The sequence below is a fragment of the Phlebotomus papatasi genome, chromosome 1, assembly GCF_024763615.1.
Source record: "Phlebotomus papatasi isolate M1 chromosome 1, Ppap_2.1, whole genome shotgun sequence".
NCBI lineage: Eukaryota > Metazoa > Arthropoda > Insecta > Diptera > Psychodidae > Phlebotomus > Phlebotomus papatasi.
In genome coordinates, this window is record NC_077222.1 from 19,824,383 (window position 1) to 19,846,053 (window position 21,671).

General features: G+C 33.1%; 1 protein-coding gene across 2 annotated transcripts in view; it reads right to left on the reverse strand.

The window, feature by feature from the left end:
- The window catches only part of LOC129798144 (EH domain-containing protein 3), a 40,577-nt gene extending 19,535 nt beyond the window's left edge, over positions 1-21,042 (reverse strand). The window contains exons 1-2 of one of the 2 annotated variants that reach the window (XM_055841140.1): positions 20,376-21,042; positions 19,524-20,254 (exon numbers count right to left, since the gene is read on the reverse strand). In XM_055841140.1, the coding sequence (XP_055697115.1) occupies positions 19,524-20,254; positions 20,376-20,869 (1,225 nt within the window). In that variant the 5' untranslated portion in view covers positions 20,870-21,042. The remainder of the gene's footprint in view (positions 1-19,523; positions 20,255-20,375) is intronic. The other variant, XM_055841137.1, reaches the window with a different exon arrangement.
- Between the last annotated feature and the right edge of the window lie 629 nt (positions 21,043-21,671).

The following is a 21,671-nucleotide window of genomic DNA, read 5'->3' on the forward strand; positions in this document are numbered from 1 at the left end:
CCGAAATTTGGCACACTTACCCTATGACAGAATTTTTTTTCAAACTGAAAATAGCAAAATTGACATTTAAAAGAAACCAAAAATCTTGTTTAACTTATTGTCAATTTCTAGAAAAAAATCACCTCTTGAGCATATAAATTTTTCTCGATCCAATAAGCTTTTTTTTCTTATTCCCAGTATTTTTTCAGAATTATGTTTTTTATTTTCCGAAGTAGAATCTTCCTAGAGCCTAAATATGTATGTTTGACCTAAATATGTAAGTTTCTTTTTATTGATCCCCCAATTTTTCTTTAAAAAAATGAATACTATGAAATAAATTCATAGCAGTTGAGAATTTTCTAAAATTCTGACTTAGAATAGTAGAATAAGGATAACAAATTCTTTCAGACTTTCAAAATTCATTGGTTCTGCTTTCGTCTTAAGATATTTAGTATATATCGGAAAATGGGTAAACATTTGGTAGAATATAGATTTTTCCGTTTATCCGATTCGTCTATAAGTTCAATAAGAAATCAAAGGACTAAACGGTTAAAGATAGCGACATAGAGTTTCCAGAGCAGGGCATAAGTCCACCGCCGGAGACCAATTTTATCAACATATCTTCACGCTTCAGAGGATTTCTGAGAAATGTCGTCACGCTGTTTGTCCGTCTGTCCGTCCGACTGTCGCCAGCTGTAGAGGCCAAACGGTAAGAGATAGCGACTTGGGACCTTCGGAGGACCCCCCCATAAGTTGACCCAAGGATCCTAAACATGCCCCTCGTTTTCCCCTCACCCCTCCCTTTCTCCTTCAAAACCATGTTTTTTGGGATTGCTCGAAAACGCGTCGTGCGATTTTTTCATTTTTGGATATGTTTTAGAGATTATCCAGGCGGACATTTCGTCCATATTCGAAAATACCGTTGAATCATTCCTAATAACGGTTTTTCAAGGCCAAAGGTAAAAAAGACACTAGAATGCGCGCGCATTTATCAAACAAATGGGGTCATGTTTGGGCTCGTTGGAAAGGTCTTGGAATTTCCGACAAAACTGAATCGGTTCCACTCGGTTTTGAACGGGTAATGAACCAATTCATAATAGATAACTAATTTCTACTTGAAAATCAATTCTTTTTAAAACTATTTTGGGGGATCTTCTGACTGATTTATGAATCAGTTCAAATCGGTTGGGAACCGGTAAAAGGTAAATGATGCGAAAGTGCTTTAGCAGTATAGCATCTAAGTCATGAGTTCGAGCATTCCGCAAAGCCTAGGACACTTTGCCACCCCTTTTTCCTAAGAGACTTAAACACAATTTCCATGTGATAAATAAGTAATGATATGCTAACTAACATTTGAAAGAAATGTGTAAATTTCTTAGGAAAAATAAAAGAAAATTTACATTATTCGAAGGCATGAACGTTCAAAGGGAGAGTACTTTCCACTAACGGTTTTGAATTGAATTCGTTGATTTCTGTGTAATTTTAAGCACATTCTGAAGTCATTTATAAATTATTCCTAATCGTTTTTGAAATTAGTAAAGTTATTGTATGCTTAGTCCGCTTAGTCCAATGAATTAGAAACATTTTCTGGGCTTAGCCTTACTCATAATTTCGAGCATTCTGCAAAGTCTTGGTCACCTTTTCACAATTATTGGCAATTTGTCCACTTGTGACCTAATTTCTATAAAAGGTATTTTCTTGTGATTCTATTGATTAAACCCACTTCTATGAATTTTGATTGCATTTTTTTCCCCCCGAAAAGATTTTGCTGATCTTCCACAAAAATTTTGCCAAGTCTGCCAATTGGCATTAAAATTTAATATCTCAATGTATTTGACACAGAGCAAATTGGCAATTCCGGCAAATTGCTCAGAAAGACAATCATTGAACTAGTTTTTCATGCATCAATGCACAATTTTGTTTTCTCAGAAAAGAGCATAAAATGCGTGAGTGAATTCATACCTAATTCAAAACAATAATTTTTGCCGGTAATTCAATGTAATAAAACTCTGCAATAAATTATTTGTAAAATCTCTCACATTCAGGCTATAATATTAACCTTCTAGTCATCCGTCTCACAAGATCACAGCATTTAACAAATCCCTCATTGTATCAAATTTCTTATCCTCAAACAAAAACATTCTATTATTATGTGAATGGGAATATCTCCTCGCAAGTGTTGGGAGCACTAAATAGCGGATGGACGTTGTATAGGAGGAGTAGAACACATAATATATATAGGAATTGTATGAGAAGACATAAGCCAGCTATACAGAAAAAAAAGAAAACAACTTCAAGTGTCTCATGTCGTCCCCTAATAATCATGTTAATTGATGAATGACACAAATTAGCCGGACAGACACGTGAATCCTCAATTTGCATATCGGTATCGCAAGCTTTTTCCATTCGTTCGCACTCCTCAATGAATTGCCATAATTTCCACTGAGAGAAGGTCCTTTTGTTAGCACACCACCATCAATTAGAACCCAAATAGGATGGGGGGAATTGATGTGTTTTTTTTTGCCATTTGCCTTCTAAACTGAAACACAATTGTTTCACACTCAATTTATATATATAGTCTGGAAAATGCGATATTGTTAGTTTTTCCTCAAGCGTTATTCATTTGGCTTTTCACCGTCAAATTGGTTTTAAATGGAATTTCTCAACTGTTGTTTATTAACCACATTAATTAGGCTTCCGTATCCAATAAATTGTCAACAGATAGGTGAATAAGCAAGCACATAATTAATTAATGGACATATTTCAAATATCAATTCAATTGCAAATAATATGATCAATATTTTAGTGCAAAAATGTGGAAAATACTAAAATTAGAGCGGAATTATATCAATCAATAATTATCTCACATTGCTGATAATAGAATTTTCCAGTTGATAGAAGTCACTGATTGTTTTTTGATTTGAAATTTGACGCTAACATAATGAATAATAATAGAAACACTCAACGTTAATTTACTTCAAATTTTCACCAAATTTAAAAGAAAGGTCGGAGTATTTTTGTTTCAATTTGTTGTTTTTTAATTATCAAAGAAATTGGTTTAGTGGTGCAACATACGTATAGCTAAAAGTATAAAACGTTGAGCCCGGGACACATACCACGGGACACATACCACGTTGACGCCAGATTGTCTCTTTTGACGGAATTTTGACGTTTCCAAAAAGAAAACGTTTAGTTAAAAACCAATTTTTAACGAAAATTACTCCCAATGTGTATAGGGCTTTAGGTAAATCGTCAGTTGGATCAGCAAATGAGTTAACTGCATTTTCTTTGCATCTGCATTCATGGTGAACGGCGCATCGCTGCTTGGCGTTTACAACACTAACTGAGAGAAATCCAAAAAAGTTAAAATAACATTCCAGAAATGTTTATTTTACCCTGAAGTATTGATCCGAAATCAGTGAAAATATTATGCTTTTTAGGTGTACTAGGGGTTAAATTTACCCTTTTTCATGTTAATTTTACCCCTAAAAAGGTGTAAAATTAACATTAAAAAATGTTGATATGGTTTTACACCTAAAAATTGTTAAAGTTATGAGGAAAAAAAGTTAATCGCACCTCCGTTTTTTTCTCAGTGAATAAATGCAGACACAAAGCAAATGGAGTTAGCATCGTTGCTGATCCAACCGATGAAATTAAACAGCAAATTAGTAAAAAGGAATGTAATGGCTCTGGCACACCTTTTAGATCAGGGAAATTTCATGAAACCAAAATTCAAATCACTTTCTTTCTCACACGTTTCGCATATGTCTATCTCATTCTTTCGCGCTCGAAAATAGATTGAACTAAATTTTAATTGATTTGATGTTTAAATGAAGAAGAAGAGTTCGAAAGAGTGGGATAGACATATGCAAAACGTTTGAGAAAGAAAGATGTGTGAATTTCGATTACATGAACCCATCAAATAATTTCATCAGATATCTTTAAGATTTCTGCAGAAAATATCTACACCTCTGCAGAAAATCTGCCGAGAAATCTGTGGATATTCCTATGAATTTTATTTGGGCTTGGGACAAAATTCGTCAGAAATTTTTGCAGATTTTCTGACGAATCCTGGTGCGTACTCTGACGAATTTCTGTAGATATTTTGCCGATTTTCTGTAGATTTTTTTCTACATTCCAGACTTTCCAGACAGCTGTGACTGAAAAGATGGAATATTTTTTACTGATGTTTGCAGTTACTCTTGGTGATATCACAGTGTTTATATAAAATGAAGAATTCTGCGACGCCGTGTTATAAGTAGAGAATAGTGAAGTGAAAAATTTAAGCAGAGTGTCGACCTAAATGTCGGGTTTTTGTATCATTCCATGGGCGATTTCAAGAAATTTGTATTTTTGCTTGAATCTTTTTACTCATCTAAAATGTTTAATCGGAAATGCTTGTTAAGCAGAGCATACCATTTTCTTTGCAACTTCTACCGTTTCTTGATAAATCAACTATATTTTTGTTGAGACAATGGAAACTATGCAGATTTCCTATGCAGAAATTCTGCCGAAAATCCGCAGATTTTCGGAAGAATTTCTGCCGAAAATCTACAGATTTTCTAGGCAGAAATTCTGCCGAAAATCTACAGAATTTCTCTGAATGTACTAGAATATACCGTTACAATTCAAAAAAACTCCGAGTAAAATCAGCAGGTCGAGCAACGATTTAACGGGAAATTTTCCTGATCTAAAAGGTGTACCGGAGCCATAAGGATAGATTTGAAATTTAACCGGTAAGCCGAGATACACACCACAATAATTAATTGTGTGTAGTGAACAATTTTAATAACATTAGCTTCTTTCCAGATCCACAGAGTCGTTCAAAATCAAACTTAAAATTTTATCTTAGTAAAAAACCTGATTGATTTAGTTACTTTTCGTTATATTTGGAGATTTACCTGATTTGTGTCTCGGCTAATTATTTCAGTTTTTGCACTATACGAATTTTGATTTTTTTTTCTTTAACACTTTAAAACCCGAGTCAAAAATCACGTAAAATATCAAATTGGCATAAAATGCCAGTGTAGATATTCTCCACAAAAAACCAAATTTTCAAATTTTTTGTTCCGTAAGACTTCCACACCAGTTCGAGGACTCGTAAATTATTTTTTGAATAAATATTTTCCCAATTTTCTTGTCATTTTTATATAAATTTTGTGAAAATGGACAAAAAATGCCAAAGTGAATTTTTACAGATTTTCGTAGAAAAAAGCCAATTTCTATTGAATTTCCTTTTTCTTAGCAATTTGGTAAGGATCTTAGAACACATATCTATATATTTTCCTGTAAAATTTTCAAATTCTCATTAATTTGCGCTTTTTGTTTAATAAAATTTTATGTGAAGTTCCAATAGGAATTCGGAAAAGAGAAATAAGACGTAAAGTGAATTTTCACCTTATTTTTCTCTGTAGTACCACTTTACAACAAATTTCGGTCTTATATTTAATTATTTTTACATTTTCACGTATTTTTTAAGATTTTTTCGAATCATGACAAAATTCAAAAAATGGTAAAATTTTTTAGGTTATGTAGAATAAACCATTCAAATGTCCATTTCGGATGCAAACTCCATATAAAAAAAGGTGGCATTTTACGCCAATTTGGTATTCTACGCCCATTTTTTGGTTTTTTCCCAATTTTTTAAATAATAAAAAAGTTATCGAAACTATTTTTTTGAACTAAACGAAAGCTAATCAAATTCTCTACACATTCGTGTTATCACTTTAGCATAATATTGAATAGAATTCCTACTATGAAGTTCCAAACTTAAAATTGGAGTAAAATGCCACTTTGGGTTTTAAAGTGTTAATATAGCCAGAAGAGATTTTTAAATGGGGTTTATTATTGGGTTTATTATGGGAGGGGGGGGGGGGCACTCAATGGGTCAAGTGGTAGAGCACTCGCTCTATGATGCAAGTGTCCCGGGTTCGAATCCCCTTTAAGTCACCAGGAATTTTTCTGGCGTTAGAGGTGTTTATTTGTGCTGTTTGACGAAAACCTTCAGATGACAAAACATCAAGTTCAAAATTTCTTTACAGGTAGCGCTGCAATAGGGTAAATTAAGCTAATTCAAAACCTGCTCCAAATGGAAACTTTTCGCTTTTCTAAATGGAAACATAATTTTTTTACATGATAAATACAGTATTAAATTTTTATATATTTTCTACACCTCTGTTTCATTATTTTGTTAATTTTGCTCCAAATAAAGCGAAAATCCATTCATATTCACGAATTTTAATTTGTTAATTTCTCAAAAAAATTAAAATGTATCTTTTCACCATCGATTTTTTTATCGATCGACCTTGTTTTCCAATGAAAAACACAATTAGGTGACTGCGTTGTTTATTCGTTTTGTTTAACATTTAATGTCATATTTCTGGCTAATTTTAGTTAAATGAAGTGTTAATCTTTATTTTTAACGGTACGTGAAGTTTTCAAATGAAATAATTACCTATTTCGTGAACAAAAAGGGGTTTTCTGAAGTGTCTGCAAATGCTTCAATAGGAAACCCCGGAAATATGATTTTTTTTGGAGATTTTCTTATTTTTTTAGATGGGAATGGAGAATAGACCAGGAATAAGAACAAATCCTGCACTCGGGAGCAACTCAACAAGGTTTTGGAGCCTTTCGTTGCGGTTTCAGTTACACTGTTTGTCTCCAATTAGAAACTTTCCCTTGTCTCCATTTGGATTAATATGTTTCCAATAGAAGCATTTTACGCTCGCATATTTTTCTTGTATTTAAGAAGTTTTCAAATTATACCTAAAGAATTTTCACGAAACAGTAACATTCTAGAAGAATCAAGGAGCAAAATTTATGTAATTTTCTTCAGAAAAAATATGAACTTAGTGTGTTGAATCTTCTGTCAAAGTTAAAGCGTCTGGAACTGGTTTTGAATTAAGACATTTACCTTTGTGTGAAAATAAAATTAATAATTCTATTTGGAAGTTGATACAAATTTTCACTACAAATTAAAACAAAAGTAATTCCAAGCAACAACAATGTAAGAGAAAAGAACAATAAGGAGTGTGCAGAAGTAGAAAGACAATAGAAAAATAGAAGAGAGAACATTAAAAAGTTATGAAATTCAGATGGAAAAGATAGAAGAGCAAATTTTTAAAAGTGTGCGCTAAACAGTAAATAAAATGATAAAAAATTTTATGTTTTAAAAACAATAAAAAACATTGTATGTGAAATTTACTTGATTTTGGATTAAATTTGTTAAAACTTTAGCGACATTTGTTATACAGCATTTCGGGAAGTTTTAAGTAGACGAAAAGTTTCTTTTAGTTTATAAAAGAGACTCTCAAGAATCATTAAGCTTTGACACTGAAAGAACTTGGTCTTCAAGGGAAACTTCTAATGTAAAACAAATTTCCTAAATTGTCCTAAATTTTCTAAAATCAAGCTGTTCCTATTTAAATTTTAATCAAAAAAAGGTCACATGGAAGCTTATCTTATTCTCAAAGAAAATCTTTAAGGTGCAAATGGCAGAAAAAAGCAATTCCTCTGTGGAATGTTTGAGGAAAGTTTTGGACATTTGCAGAAGTTTCTCATCTTTACTTTTTTTTTCTTCACGGCCAAAAACCAGGTAAGAGAATACTCTTTCTTCAGAAACTCCCATGGTATTTCCCACAAGGAAAAATTATGACTTTGATGGTGGTATTTGGGAAAAATAGACGAGCATTCCATTAATAAATATTACAAGCAAAAAAAAAATATAAAGAAAAAGGGCTCTTTTTGCTCCTCGTAACTCTTGCGTCACGCCTCTCAATGGAGAGTTGAATAAGTATTAGAAGTTAGATGGTTTGGTGCTTGTGGCTGCTTTTTTCACGCTCCCAAAATTATTATCACCAAAAAGTCTGACCATTGTGATTTTTTTTGGTCTTAACACCCGCACTGTGTCTAATTACCAAACTTTGAGGCCTCTTTTCAGCTCTAATTTTCTGGCCTCAAAATGAAATTGCAATTGAAGCAATTTATTGGGATTGTGACGATATAACACCAGTAATTCACTCTCTCAAAATCTATGTCTAGGCCAATTAATTGCGGATTGGATGAAATATTGTGACAATGCCTTCACAAGTTAATTCATTGACTTACACTATCATTTCTCCACTCTACTTGATATGGACTTCGTGCATTAACACACATTGAGTTGATTCAACTCTAAGTTTAAATAAATTGGCTGGAATCGGAGAGAACTTTGTATGATAAGAATTTGTGTATTTTTAAACTTATTCACCATTTTATCAACAATCAAATACAAATATTTATCTATGCGAAGGTTGGAATCAGAATTATGTAATTTGTCATTTGAAAGAATTTTTTCAGGGGCATGATGAAAAAATTGGTGGATTTTTTGTAACAATGATAAAAAATTAACCAAATTCGTGAACTAGAGCTTGTGTAATAATTTTGTTTATAAAAAAAAGCAATATCAAATGGAAAAATATGACAATGTCCGCTAATAGCGCTACTTGAGAGTTTGATTTTACTGCTTAAACTCAAAGAGAGAACTTGAACTTCCAAGAAAATAGCTGCCTTAAGCGGTCTTCAGACTATAGAGGTTTAGCCCAGTTCCCGAAGGTCTCAAAATCCTTTATTATATAGCAACCAATTTTATTGGTTTCTTGGAATCTAATATAGAATATTTGCCCTTAATAATTCAATCCTAAGTAAAACTTTTCCAAGAAAACTTGACTGATAAGAAATTCTAGCAGTTAAGCCATATGGCTAAAGCCGAAAATAGACACAGGGATCGGCTTAGGGATCAGCCCGAAAAATGAGGATTGATGTCGATACACTTACGGATCAACCGATAACGGATTTTTTACTGGTCCTTTGTTTTTTGCCTAAAATTTTTCCTAATGAAAGCACACATTTGAAACATAAGGAGGTTTTGTTTTTCAGACATGTCGTATTGATTCATCTCTTTCTATCCTATGATCCACATGTGTCCATCGCAATTAATTCCAGTTTTAACTCTTTGCTGCCAGATGTCACAACTATTGCCAAAAAACTAATTTAATTAAGAACTTAATAAGTATACTTATCCAGGACTTATTTTATGCACTTGAACAAAGATCATGAACAATGCCTTTAATTACATCATTGCGTTAATAACCGCTTACCTTGTGTTAGCCAGGATGGTACTACAAGGTTAAAGAACATATGAAGTTTGCTAGGCTATCGCTAGGTCACTTCTAAACATTAATTTCCACAAGATTTTTGCAAGTGAGAAAAACTCTTTCAAGTCTTATTAAGATACAGGAAGACCTAATTAACTCAGATATGTAAATATGTTAATAAAATATTCATAATTCTTATGCCTCCGGTACATTTCTTGGATCAGGAAAATTTAATGAAGTCAAAATGCACATTTTTCAAAATTTGCTTTACTTTTAAGTGCCCATTCATTGGCACTTAAACTGAATTGAACTAATTGCTATTAGAGTTTATAAGAGCAATGAGAGCCATTGATTTGCTAAAGAGAAGCTTTATTTCAGTTGATTTAATTTTCTTGGAGATTTAAGACGTCATAAAGATGAAATTTATTATTTGAAATCTAATCGCATTTTGAGAGAGAAAGATATTTTATTTTAAAATGTTATTAAATTCAGCTTATAATATATGAAGCAATAATTTTGGGCATTGAATAAATGAGCAGTAAAAAGTTAAAATTGATCAGTAATAAAAAAAATTGAAACAGTGATATTATTGTCCAAATTTTGGCAAAGGGAAAATAAAGGGCTTTTTACTCTATATGGAACTATTTTAAATGTTAAATATATAAATTAGATCAATTCTTGTAAGGATTTAAGTTTTTTACTGACCACAATTAGATATTTTACTGCTCACTTTTAATATTTTACTGCCCATTTAGAATTTTTTACTGCTCGTTTGTTTTTTGCCATAATTTTGGAATTAAAAACGGAAATATTTAATATTTTAATAATAAATATTTGAGAATTTAGAGAATTTAGAGATTTTAGAGAATCTTATGTCTTCATTACGATGAGGCTCTACACCCTCTACACAACCTTTTCTTTTTTAACATTATTTTTACTAATTTAATATCAATTGCATGGAATGAAAACAGTTTTATAATACTATGTGTTCAACTGTTTCCAAATTCCATCATTGCCAGTAAATCCCGAATAAATCCTTTGTATACAAGAAATATCTGACTTGAAATATAGAACTAGTCAATCCAATTTCTTGTAAAAGTAAATTAATTTTATTATTTTCTTTTTTATTAAATAAAGCTAAAGCGTTAAGAAGTATATTTATTCATTACACTGTGCAACAATTTTGAACTTTTTTTTTGTCCCTGGGTTCTCATGCTATTTTTTCTATTGCTAGGGTCAAATAATTTACGAAAATACTTATCATTTTGATTTCATTTGGATTTTGCGCCTGGAATCTAGGCAAAACCGTTTTTGCCGTTATTTGATACTTGGGTGCCTATATCTCCGATTCTGCTGAATCGATTTATTTCTTACTTTGGAAAAATTTGTTGTCCAAAGTAAGAAATAAATAATGCCCGATAAATCCTCTGAACAGATGAAGTTCGTACAACTGACACCAGGGGCGCTGTAGTCTCATAAATGTCAGAAAACATGGGAAAATCGAACTTTTTAGCAACTTTGATCAAAAATATCTCGAAAACTAGGACTGTCCCTAACAATCTGTTGTGGGTTTAATAGAGAATTTTATTAGCTACATTTTCGTCCATGTACAACTTTTCTCTCAGATTGTTTTTTAACCTCGATATTGGGGTTCAAACGAAAAACGAGCACTCAACTAACTAAAGAAAAACTTAACTATTTCGCACATTTTGACTTTTCTTTTTAAGTTTAGATAACCCAGAGTATTATTTTTACTTCTTACAATTATAGGACTTTATTAATACTTATTGCATTATAAAATGTGTTTAGATATAACACAAGGTAATAACTCAAACAATATCTTCAGTAAGATTTCAGTGTTATTTCAATCTCAAAAGACTATTACAAAAAATGCATATTAACTGCATATTGCAAAATTTTAAATATTTTACAGAATATTTCTTGTTAAATTTACGTTTTAGAATCAATAAGTATCTATTTTACCTTTTACATACCAGTTACATATGGAAAACTTTGCAAAAAATCCTTTTTCTAAATTCTTTTCTTTTTATAATTCTTTAAAAAATTTTCCTACATTTATCTATAATCCTACAATTTTAACCTCATAATTACGTGATTTTCGTCGAAATAAATCTAAAAGTAGTTTTTGAACTTGCAATTGTTACTTTATGTATATCACATACGTTAAAGTTTTATACAAGTTTCCAAGTAATAAAATAATATTTAAAAATTTAAAATATCATATAAAAATCACCATGATATCGATATTTAAGTATCAAATAATATAATAAAAGCTTGTACTGCCTAATTGCGAGGAAAAAAAACAATAACACTCGAAATTGTGAAGGTTTTATTTAGTTGGCTGAATGCTCATTTTTCGTTTGAACCTCAATATCGAGGTTAAAAAATAATCTGAGTGAAAAATTGTACATGGACGAAAATGTATCTGATTAAATTCTCTATCAAACCCACAAAACAGATTGTTAGGGACAGTCCTAGTTTTCGAGATATTTTTGATCAAAGTTGCTAAAAAGTTCGATTTTTCCATATTTTCTGACATTTATGAGACTACAGCGCCCCTGGTGTCAGTTGTACGAACTTCATCTGTTCAGAGGATTTATCGGGCATCTAAAGGACAACAAATTGTTCCAAAGTAAGAAATAAATCGGTTCAGCAGAATCGGAGATATAGGCACCCAAGTATCAAATAACGGCAAAAACGGTTTTGCCTAGATTCCAGGCGCAAAATCCAAATGAAATCAAAATGATAAGTATTTTCGTAAATTATTTGACCCTAGCAATAGAAAAAATAGCATGAGAACCCAGGGGCAAAATCATCGTTGCACAGTGTTATTGATTCGTAATTTAGAGTAGTAAAGTTTTTTTTTTTTTAATTTAACCGTTTTTATTCTTTTGTTTCATCTTATAATATTTTAATACACACATAATGCGTGTGTTTATGTATTATTTCACATACTTAATTTACATTCGTAAGAAAACCATTAGATATAAAAATGTATATCGGAGATAAGTGCCTAATAATAGGACACCATCTACTCTGATATTCCACACTTATGACAATCTAAGCATCTCTATAAGATTTTATTTATGGCTCAAATATCCAGCTAGGAGCCAAGAAACATCTTGTTTCCATAACAACTGAAAATATTTGAACACGTATAGAAAAATTTAAAACTTTTTTGGTGCGCTGCGATTTGTGGAATGGTACTGTATAGCTGGCAAAAAATGCAGTTGAAAGGTTTTCCCTTTGACAACTAATCCTCCCAGCAATAACACCATTTCCACTTCTTTTCCTTAAAACTCTTCTAATTCATTTGCTTCATATCCCTGATCTCCGGTGAGGATCCTTGTGAGCGAAAGCATCCTTCAGCGGTGCGGAGAATTGGACAAATAGACCCTTACCTGGAGACATTACGCCTGGCCAACCAAAGAGTCCCACCGCCAAACCTCCTTTTCTCCGCATGAAGTGTTTATGCTTTCCTCACAGTCCAGTGCTCGGCTTTCGACGTCGGTCTCCTTTGTGTTATATAAGACATACGATTGCACTTAAAATAAATCGCGAGCTCAAAGAAAGAAAAGATTTTGTCTTCCACTAATTCCCAAATCGCCAAGAATTAGGCAATTGAGTGATTTGCAGTGTCCTATTGTGAGAAGTCTCACAAATACCGCAATCACATCAATTCCCCTGACGGATTCGTAGAGATGCAGTGGATAAAATCCTCTTTTATGCTAAAAATTAGCAACTTCCGTGAGGTTCCACAACACAGGTGTGTAAACTGTATCTACTGCAGTTCTTTTGCACTAAAAACTAGGCAAAAAACAGCACGATACACTCAGATTTCACTTTAAATACAGAACACTCGCCCAAGACACGTCATTACAAGCCGGCTTCCCAAACCGGTCCTCGCACTGCGATGTCCTGGTCACTGCGACTAAGATTTGAGAGCAATTTTTCCACGGGGAAATTCATTCGATTCCACGCTTTATTTGAAATAAAGGTTCTTTATGTCTAATAAAGGTGCAAGCGTTACACGGGTAGAGGCTCAACTATCCATATTCGTAACAATTACTTTTCATGTCCTTAATATAAACTACTTAATTAAGGACTTTAACAAAGGCCTTAATTAAGTACTTATAGTGTTAAGGCTCAGTCGTTAGTTCCTCTTCTCGTCACAAAGCTCTGAAGTTTTTCTTATTTTTATTAATTTTTTAAGTAGTTGGATATTCTACCACTCCTTAGAATTAAGTCATTGGGTCAAGAACATATTAAATAACTTAATAAGCACTTAATGTATTAGCCGAGAAGTGATACATTTTTTTTCACATTAATTCGATCAAAAGCAATAAATAGGACTCTAATCTATGACGTCTTGATTTTCCGAGCTTAGAATCACGAAAATTTCCGGCTTTTCAAATGCATATAATAAAATATTGTTAGAATAAAAACTTCATACACTTAAAAGCCAAATACTCTTTTTACTCTGTGATAAAAATCCATCCATCCAACATCTATCAGTAACAAAAATTTCCCCTCTGGATCAGATGATGAAGAAAATGTGTGAAATTTAACACTCAGCTGCACGTTGCAATTAAAACATTGATGAATGGATGCAATTAAAAACATTTACAAGTGAAATTGTGAGTTTTATATTTTCCTATGTAAAAAAATGCGAAAAATTTCAAAAAGTGGTCAATTTGTTTATGTGTCATGCATCATTTCCACTTGTGCTATTCATGGTTTTAAATGTTAAATAATAGAGTATACAATTCGAGCAACTCCAACAGCAGACACAGGAAAAAGAGCATGATATAGAAGGCAAAACCTTATCGCTTGCACTATATTTTTCAATTACCAGAACCACCGGATTCCCTTGCAGACAAACAACTTATTGTTTTGAATGCCCGTTTTGTTCACGTGGCTTCTCAAAAAGTATATAACCAATAAAAATTGTACAAGAATCACAACTTATTCATACAATTTGAGTCATAACAGAAAAATAGACTCTCTTTTTTTGGCAAATGGCATTTTTTAGAGAATCAACTCTTGAGTTATTTAATAGAAATTCACGGTTCTCTCTTCATGAATGATAAAACGTGCTCATGATCTTTGCAATTAACAACGTTAAAATTTTCCGTGGATTTCAATTATGTTCCTACAATGACGTTTTTATCGCAAAATTTGAGAGAAGAGTGCAAATTTGCGTCAATGATTAAGATTTCTTTTATGACATTTAAAATTGTAAATTTTGCGCTCAAAGTCGTGGGAATGAGCGATAAAAATTCACTGTTTATCAGAGAATAATTCAAGAATTTTTTGCATTATAATTTTTTAATAATCATTTTCAATACAAGTTCCTTTAGTTCAGGAAATGGACCAGAAAGTCAATTTTGAAGTCTTGACATATACACTGAGAGAAATCCGAAAAAGTTAAAATTACATTCCGGAAATGTTAATTTTACCCTGCAGTATTGATTCGAAATCGGTGTAAATATTACCCTTTTTAGGTGTATTGGGGGTTAAAGTTAACCTTTTTCATGTTAATTTTACCCTTAAAAGGTGTAAAATTAACATTAAAAATGTTGATATATTTTTACACCCAAAAAGTGTTAAAGTTATGACGAAAAAAAGTTAATCGCAGCCTCTTTCTATTCTCAGTGTACCAACATCTTCTAATCTTTAGTGTCTGACCTTCTCAATGTTATTTGAGCGCTTTAAAATTTTATTTTTAACTCTCAAAAATCCCAAAAAGTAATTAGAAACCTAAATTTTTAATAAAGAGCTTTCAAATAAAAGAAAATTACATCAAATTGAATAGAAAGTTCGTTAGTTCGAAAAATTTAAACGTTTTCGGTATGACTGTAACACCTCTAGCGGTTGTTCTGGGAACTTTGTATGTTCTAAAGATAGTGATCACAACAATACAAATATCGTGTATTTTTATTGTTCCTATTTCGTTATGATTGAACAAAAAGACACATTAGAAAACATTTATTTATTTAATCTGTAAATTTATGAGTGACCATCTCCATTTTAACATTGTTTTTGATCCCTGGGACAAAACAATTTTTAAAAATTCCCTTCATTCGTTGCACGATGATAAACTAATAAGAAAAGAAAATCTAAGAATGGGCTAAAGAAAACTGGGGTAACATAAAATATATCACTGGAATAATGAAAAAGACAAATTTAGCATTACAGGGGTTCCCGGGATTATGCATATTTTCGGAACCGAGCAAAAGCGCACGAAACGGCTTTATGCATACAAAAAAATTGCATAGGGGAAAGTACTCTCCCTTCGAACGTTCATGCCTTCGAATAATGTGAATTTTCTTTTATTTTTCCTAAAAGACTTACACATTTTTATCAAATATTAGTTGGCTTATCATTAATTGTTGATAATTCCGTGATAATTTAGTGTAAATTTCTTACGAAAACCAAAAGAAATTCACGTTATTCGAAGGCATGAACGTTCGAATGGAGAGTACTTTCCCCTACTTTGCAGAGACTTCTTTTGAATAAATTATGGAAACGCCGTAAAACATAAGACTGCCATCCTGAAATTCCACAAAACTACATAAAATTCACTTTTTGCAGCAAAATTCACTATTTTTGCATTTCAAAATTCGAACTTAAAAAAAAAAGAAAATCACATGAAGCAACCAATTTATCCAATGGAAAGTAGACAAAATCTTTCCATTCACAGATAAGAGTTTGATTCTCCAATTGCAGATAAAAGGTAAATGGCATTCTGTTTGCACAAAATCCTGTTGATCCTCGAAGAATTTAAATTCAATTTCGAATTTCCAAGTAAAATTTTCGAACAAGGTTAGGAAAATTTATTAAATACCAAGAATACCAATCTAAAAAAAATGTTTTAATAAAAGTTATTCAATGATTTTTCGAAATTCGAACAGGAAATAATTTGGCGACATCACGCAGCTCAAAAATGTCTTCTTTAACTTTCGAATCCGACCTTTAATTTTTTTAAACTCCAACTGTAATTGAAGCAATTCTGAGCATTCACTGTTGGTGTTATCCAAGAGAAAATCCATTCGAAATTTGTTTCGAAAATCAAAGAAAAGAAACGTATACTCTAAGTGTACTCCGCGTGATGGCTGAAATACTTCTTGTTCGACTTTCTCAAAAACTCAATAACTTTTTTGACAAATTTTTATCTAGGTATTTTAAATATTTTCTTCGAACCTTATAGGAATTATAATAAAATGAGCAGTGTTTCTTTGACAAAGCAAAAACAGACACTTTTTGACACTCAAGACATTTCGAAATTCTAACGGCTAGTGCTCCATTGACCACGTGAACGAAACAAAAGTAAGTTTTTTATTTGTTTTCGAAACCGATCTTCGAATTTTTAAAACTTCAACTATGAATACAAAGCTATTCCTTAAATTTTATTCGAAATTTATTTTGATTATTCGAATTTTAGTATGAATTTTCGAACATCAAATATACTTTGAGCGAAAGCAATTTTTACCCTTTAGCCGAGACACTTATAGATAACCAAACTACGACAGTGAACGTGAACTAGTAGAAGAATGCACAATGCAAAAAAAAACAATTTCTTTCTTTGGAAAATTAATTAAAAACCATTTAAGATAGTATAAAATCTGATTCTCAAAACCATTACATAAAGTTTGCCAGAAAGGCTTTTTTAATTGGTAAAAAAAATTAAAAATTTCAAAATGAAAAAGGGAATATCTTCCTCTTGAACATTATTTTTAGTACATGTCTAATTTCATGTGTTTATACGTTATCCACCTTTTTCTGTTGGTTCCTGTCCTCACACAAATAGTACTTTAGTCATATTCCAATTCCAAGTCCATTCAGTAGTCGTGACAAGAACCAACACAACAAAAAATTGATTAGTTAGAAGCACTTTTCAGTTAATTAGCACAAGACAGTCATGTACTAAAAAAAATAATCAGAATAAAGATTTCCCTCCTCATTTTTATTAGAGCGTCAAATTGGTGCTATTCCAATAAAAAAATAAAAAGAAAAATATCTTTAACTTTTATTTGGTACATGATTGTTCTAAAGTTCTTCTGCGTTATCGTCTCTTTTTGTGTTGGTACCTGTCTTGACTGTTTTTCCAGACCTCGCCGTGTTCTAAAACCACCAAATAGTCGTAACAAAAACCAACACAAGGAAATGTCCATTAATTAGAAGAACATTAGAACAGACATGTACTAAAAAATGTTCAGAAGAAAGATTTCCCTTCTCATTTTTTATTGGATCATCATAATGGTGCTGTTCCAATGAAAAACAAAAAGGGAAATATCTTTCTTAAACATTTATTTAGAAGATGACTCTTCTAAAATGTTTCTGCGTTATCGACTTGTCTTTGTGACTGTTTTCCCCGTCCTCGCCGTGTTCTAAAACCACCAAATAGTCGTAACAAAAACCAACACAAGGAAATGTCCATTAATTAGAAGAACATTAGAACAGACATGTACTAAAAAATGTTCAGAAGAAAGATTTCCCTTCTCATTTTTTATTGGATCATCATAATGGTGCTGTTCCAATGAAAAACAAAAAGGGAAATATCTTTCTTAAACATTTATTTAGAAGATGATTCTTCTAAAATGTTTCTGCGTTATCGACTTGTCTTTGTGACTGTTTTCCCCGTCCTCGCCGTGTTCTAAAACCACCAAATAGTCGTAACAAAAACCAACACAAGGAAATGTCCATTAATTAGAAGAACATTAGAACCGACATGTACTAAAAATGTTCAGAAGAAAGATTTCCCTTCTCATTTTTTATTGGAGCATCATAATGGTGCTATTCCAATGAAAAACAAAAAGGGAAATATCTCTCTTAAACATTTATTTAGTACATGATTCTCCTAAAATGTTTCTGCGTTATCGACTTGTCTTTGTGACTGTTTTCCCAGTCCTCTCCGTGTTCTAAAACCACCAAATAGTCGTAACAAAAACCAACACAAGGAAATGTCCATTAATTAGAAGAACATTAGAACAGACATGTACTAAAAAATGTTCAGGATAAAAATTTCCCTTTTCATTTTACATAGGAGCACTGTAATGATGCTCTTCCAATGAAAACTGAAAAGCAGAAATATTTCTGCTGAACATTTACATTAGATTAGATTAGATTTCAGTTTATTTCCTGCCTTTTGGATCCAACGATCCTTTCTTAAGACTATATGTACGATTTTTACATTGAGTTGCGACCGCCCATAATACAGAGTTCTAGCTTACAATGTATTCCTGATTAACTTTTTAAATTGAATGAAATGAAAATTCCTTAACATGGATTTCATTTCCCTTTTTTTAGTACATAGCTGTTCTAAAGTCTAAAGTGTTTCTGCATTATCGACTATTCGTAGAGTTGGTTCCTGTCACGACTATTAAACCTTTCTCAAGGTGTTCTAAAACCACCAAATAGTCGTGACAAGAAGTAACACGATAAAAAATCGATTAATTAGAAGAACATTAGAACAGAAATGTACTAAAAAATGTTCAGGAGAAAGATTTCCCTTTTCATTTTACATAGGAGCACTGTAATGACACTCTTTCAATGAAAATCGGAAATACTTCTGCTGAACATTTTTTTTAGTACATAGCTGTTCTAAAGTCTAAACTGCTTCTGCATTATCGACTATTCGTAGTCTGTCACGACTGTTTTCCTCAATCCTCCAAATAGTCGTAACAAAAACCAACACAATAAAAAGTTGATAATGCAGAAGCACATTAGAACAGTCATGTACTAAAAAAAAATCCCAAGAAAAGTGGAAGGAAAGAACAATATTCCGAATAATAAATTCAGCGTAACCTAATAAATAAAGCCCTAAAAATCTTAATATAATAATCCTTATCTCAATTTTGCTAATTCCATTATTAATTATCGGTACAGTATCAACTAAAATTAAGAAGAAAATTTAGCTCCTTCAGCGCTAATGCTCCAGCAAATATTTCCTCCGGGGAAAATTGACTTGTTAGCTGGAAGTTAGCATCTGTGACTCTGGTCTTTTTCACTTTTCAGCAAATTTTCTCATTTGTGGAATATTAATTAAAATGTTTTCTTCGCTTAGCATCAATAGAGAGGCAATTAATCAATCTCAATGAGCAATCTCATCCATTAATTTATCAAAACTTGAGTTAATTGCTCTTAAAAAAATTTAAAAATATGATTTTTCTGCAGAAGGCTGAATTTCTCGGATTGGGCAGTTTTTTTGCTCTGGATTCAGTGTCAACTCTTTTGATACATTTCCAGTGGAGTCCATTTGGCGCGAGAGCATAATGAGGCTTGACCGTGATATGGGACGCGGATTATTTGTGCAAATTGATAGAGCACGGTCGGAGGTTTTCGAGGGTGGAGCTTTTTCCGTTGCGTAATAGATAAGAATTGACTCACCTTTGACAATGGTTTCGGATACCAAGTTGCTCTCTTCATGGGGAATCATCTCCATGAGTTTGGCAATGTCTGTGGCCAGCATTTGATCCACCACGTCCAGGAGGTGCATCTTGAGGGAGTGGAATTTGGTGAAGTCCTGATGCTGCAGGGATTCCTGCATTTTTTTGATGTCTGGGAAGTCACCCGGCGAGATTTGATGCTCTCGCTGGATTTTGTCATAAATCTGACCTAGATTCTTAATCAGGGAGTTCTTCTTGTTCTCCTTCCCGAACACCGTGGGCATCTCCTTGCGCAACTCAGCTATGATGTAGGCATGAACTTTGGCCAGTCGGGCACGCTTTATCAGGTCATTGAGCTTCCTCAGGGCAGCATTGCGTGGCAGAGATTGAAGATCTCTGAACAAATCCTGCTCTTCATCCTCAAATAGCCGACGATTCATATCATAGCGAAGTGGTTGATCCCAGAAGGATCCAATGTACACCCGAGCCACTTCGGGTGTCTGGAGTACCTTCCCCAGGGACCACATGAGTGCCCCATAAACCCTCATCAATTGCTGATGGTCCACCATGTCCGCTTTATTGAGAATAATGCGGATTTTGTCATCGTGCCCCTTGAGAGCTTCAATGGACCTCCTGAACTCATCACTGATATCCAATTTGTGGGCATCAAACAACAGAATAATCCTATCCACACGCTCAGCAAACCACTCAAGAACTCCCGTAAAATCGTATCTGAGAGAGAAATAATTCGTAAAAAAAAATTAGATGTGGCTTATCGCAATCTCTCTAGAAAATCCACCTCTCTTTTTTTTACGATTCATTTATCTCCCCATTTATGGATCTTTCTACTCACCCCCTGTCGATGCGCTGCTTCTCTCCCGACAGGATACCAGGTGTATCAACGATAGAGATGGCCTGGAGCACTGGACTGGGCAGTGAAGAGCACTGGAAGCGATTGAGAAAGGCATTTCCGTACTTGCTGAGTGGACGGAATTGCTTCTTGGGATCCACCACAAGGGCATTTCCCGGAATAACACCCTCCTTCTCATCCCACATCACCGCAATGAATCTATCTGTCGTGGGCTCTGGCCCAATACGTATACCCGGAAAATCTCTCTCCAACAAGTATCGGATAAATGTGGTCTTCCCCGTGGAATACTGACCAACCAGCAGAATCATGGGTTTAGCATCGAAGTCGGGATCTTCGAGCTTGGGCGAATGGTAGTCGTGGAAGCCATAGTACTCCTCCAGGGGCAACAGTTTGCCCCTGTAGATCTTCTTGAGAGCCCCCACGACATTGTCAACCACCTCCTGGGTGGCCTTTTCGCGCCTCAGCCAACTGAACATCGTTGTCAATTGCACAGATTCACCTGCACGGCCACACAGAACACTCAATACACCACTGAAACCTTATTTTCACTGCAATTTTTCACGTTTTTCACCCGCGACCGCGATCGCGATGAGAAAGTGGAAAAAAATATCGCTGTCGCATGTGACAGATGACGTGTTTTCGAAATTCCTCATATGTCCGAATTCGAACATCCCATTCGATGAAATCGATAAGGTGTAATTTTTCATCGATTCCGCCAGAATTCAAATGTGCAAATACGTTAAGTGGGAAATTTTTAAAAACTATTTTTATTTTATTTATTCTCTTTCGTCTCTTTTGGGACGAGAGTACCCAAAGAAGCATATGCATTTTCTATGAAAAACAATGTTTTTTAATTATTCAGAACTGATAAAAATCCGATTCTTGTGGATGATTACAAACTATAAGGATGTCCAAATGTAAGATATTTTTTGTAGGACCTCAAATCATTCTTGAGCTTAGATATTTTTGATTAAAAATTGTGAAATTGGCTTGCAGCATATGCTGCGGTCCGGAAAGAGTTAAAGTTCCTTAATTTGTAAAGAATTCTTGCTAATTTCATGTATAGTAAAAATTTTAGAAATACTACTCATTCAAGGGGGAGATATTAGGGTAGTAAGTGGTGTACAGGTGAAAATGAAGTGTTTGGAAGTCTTTGAAAGTGGAAGTGCTCAAATATAAAGTTTTTTTTTGTCTAATTACGTATTTTTCAGACTACATTACTTTAAATTAAGATTTTTAATTCGGGCGGCAAACTGAAAAGGTTTGTTGAAAATTTAA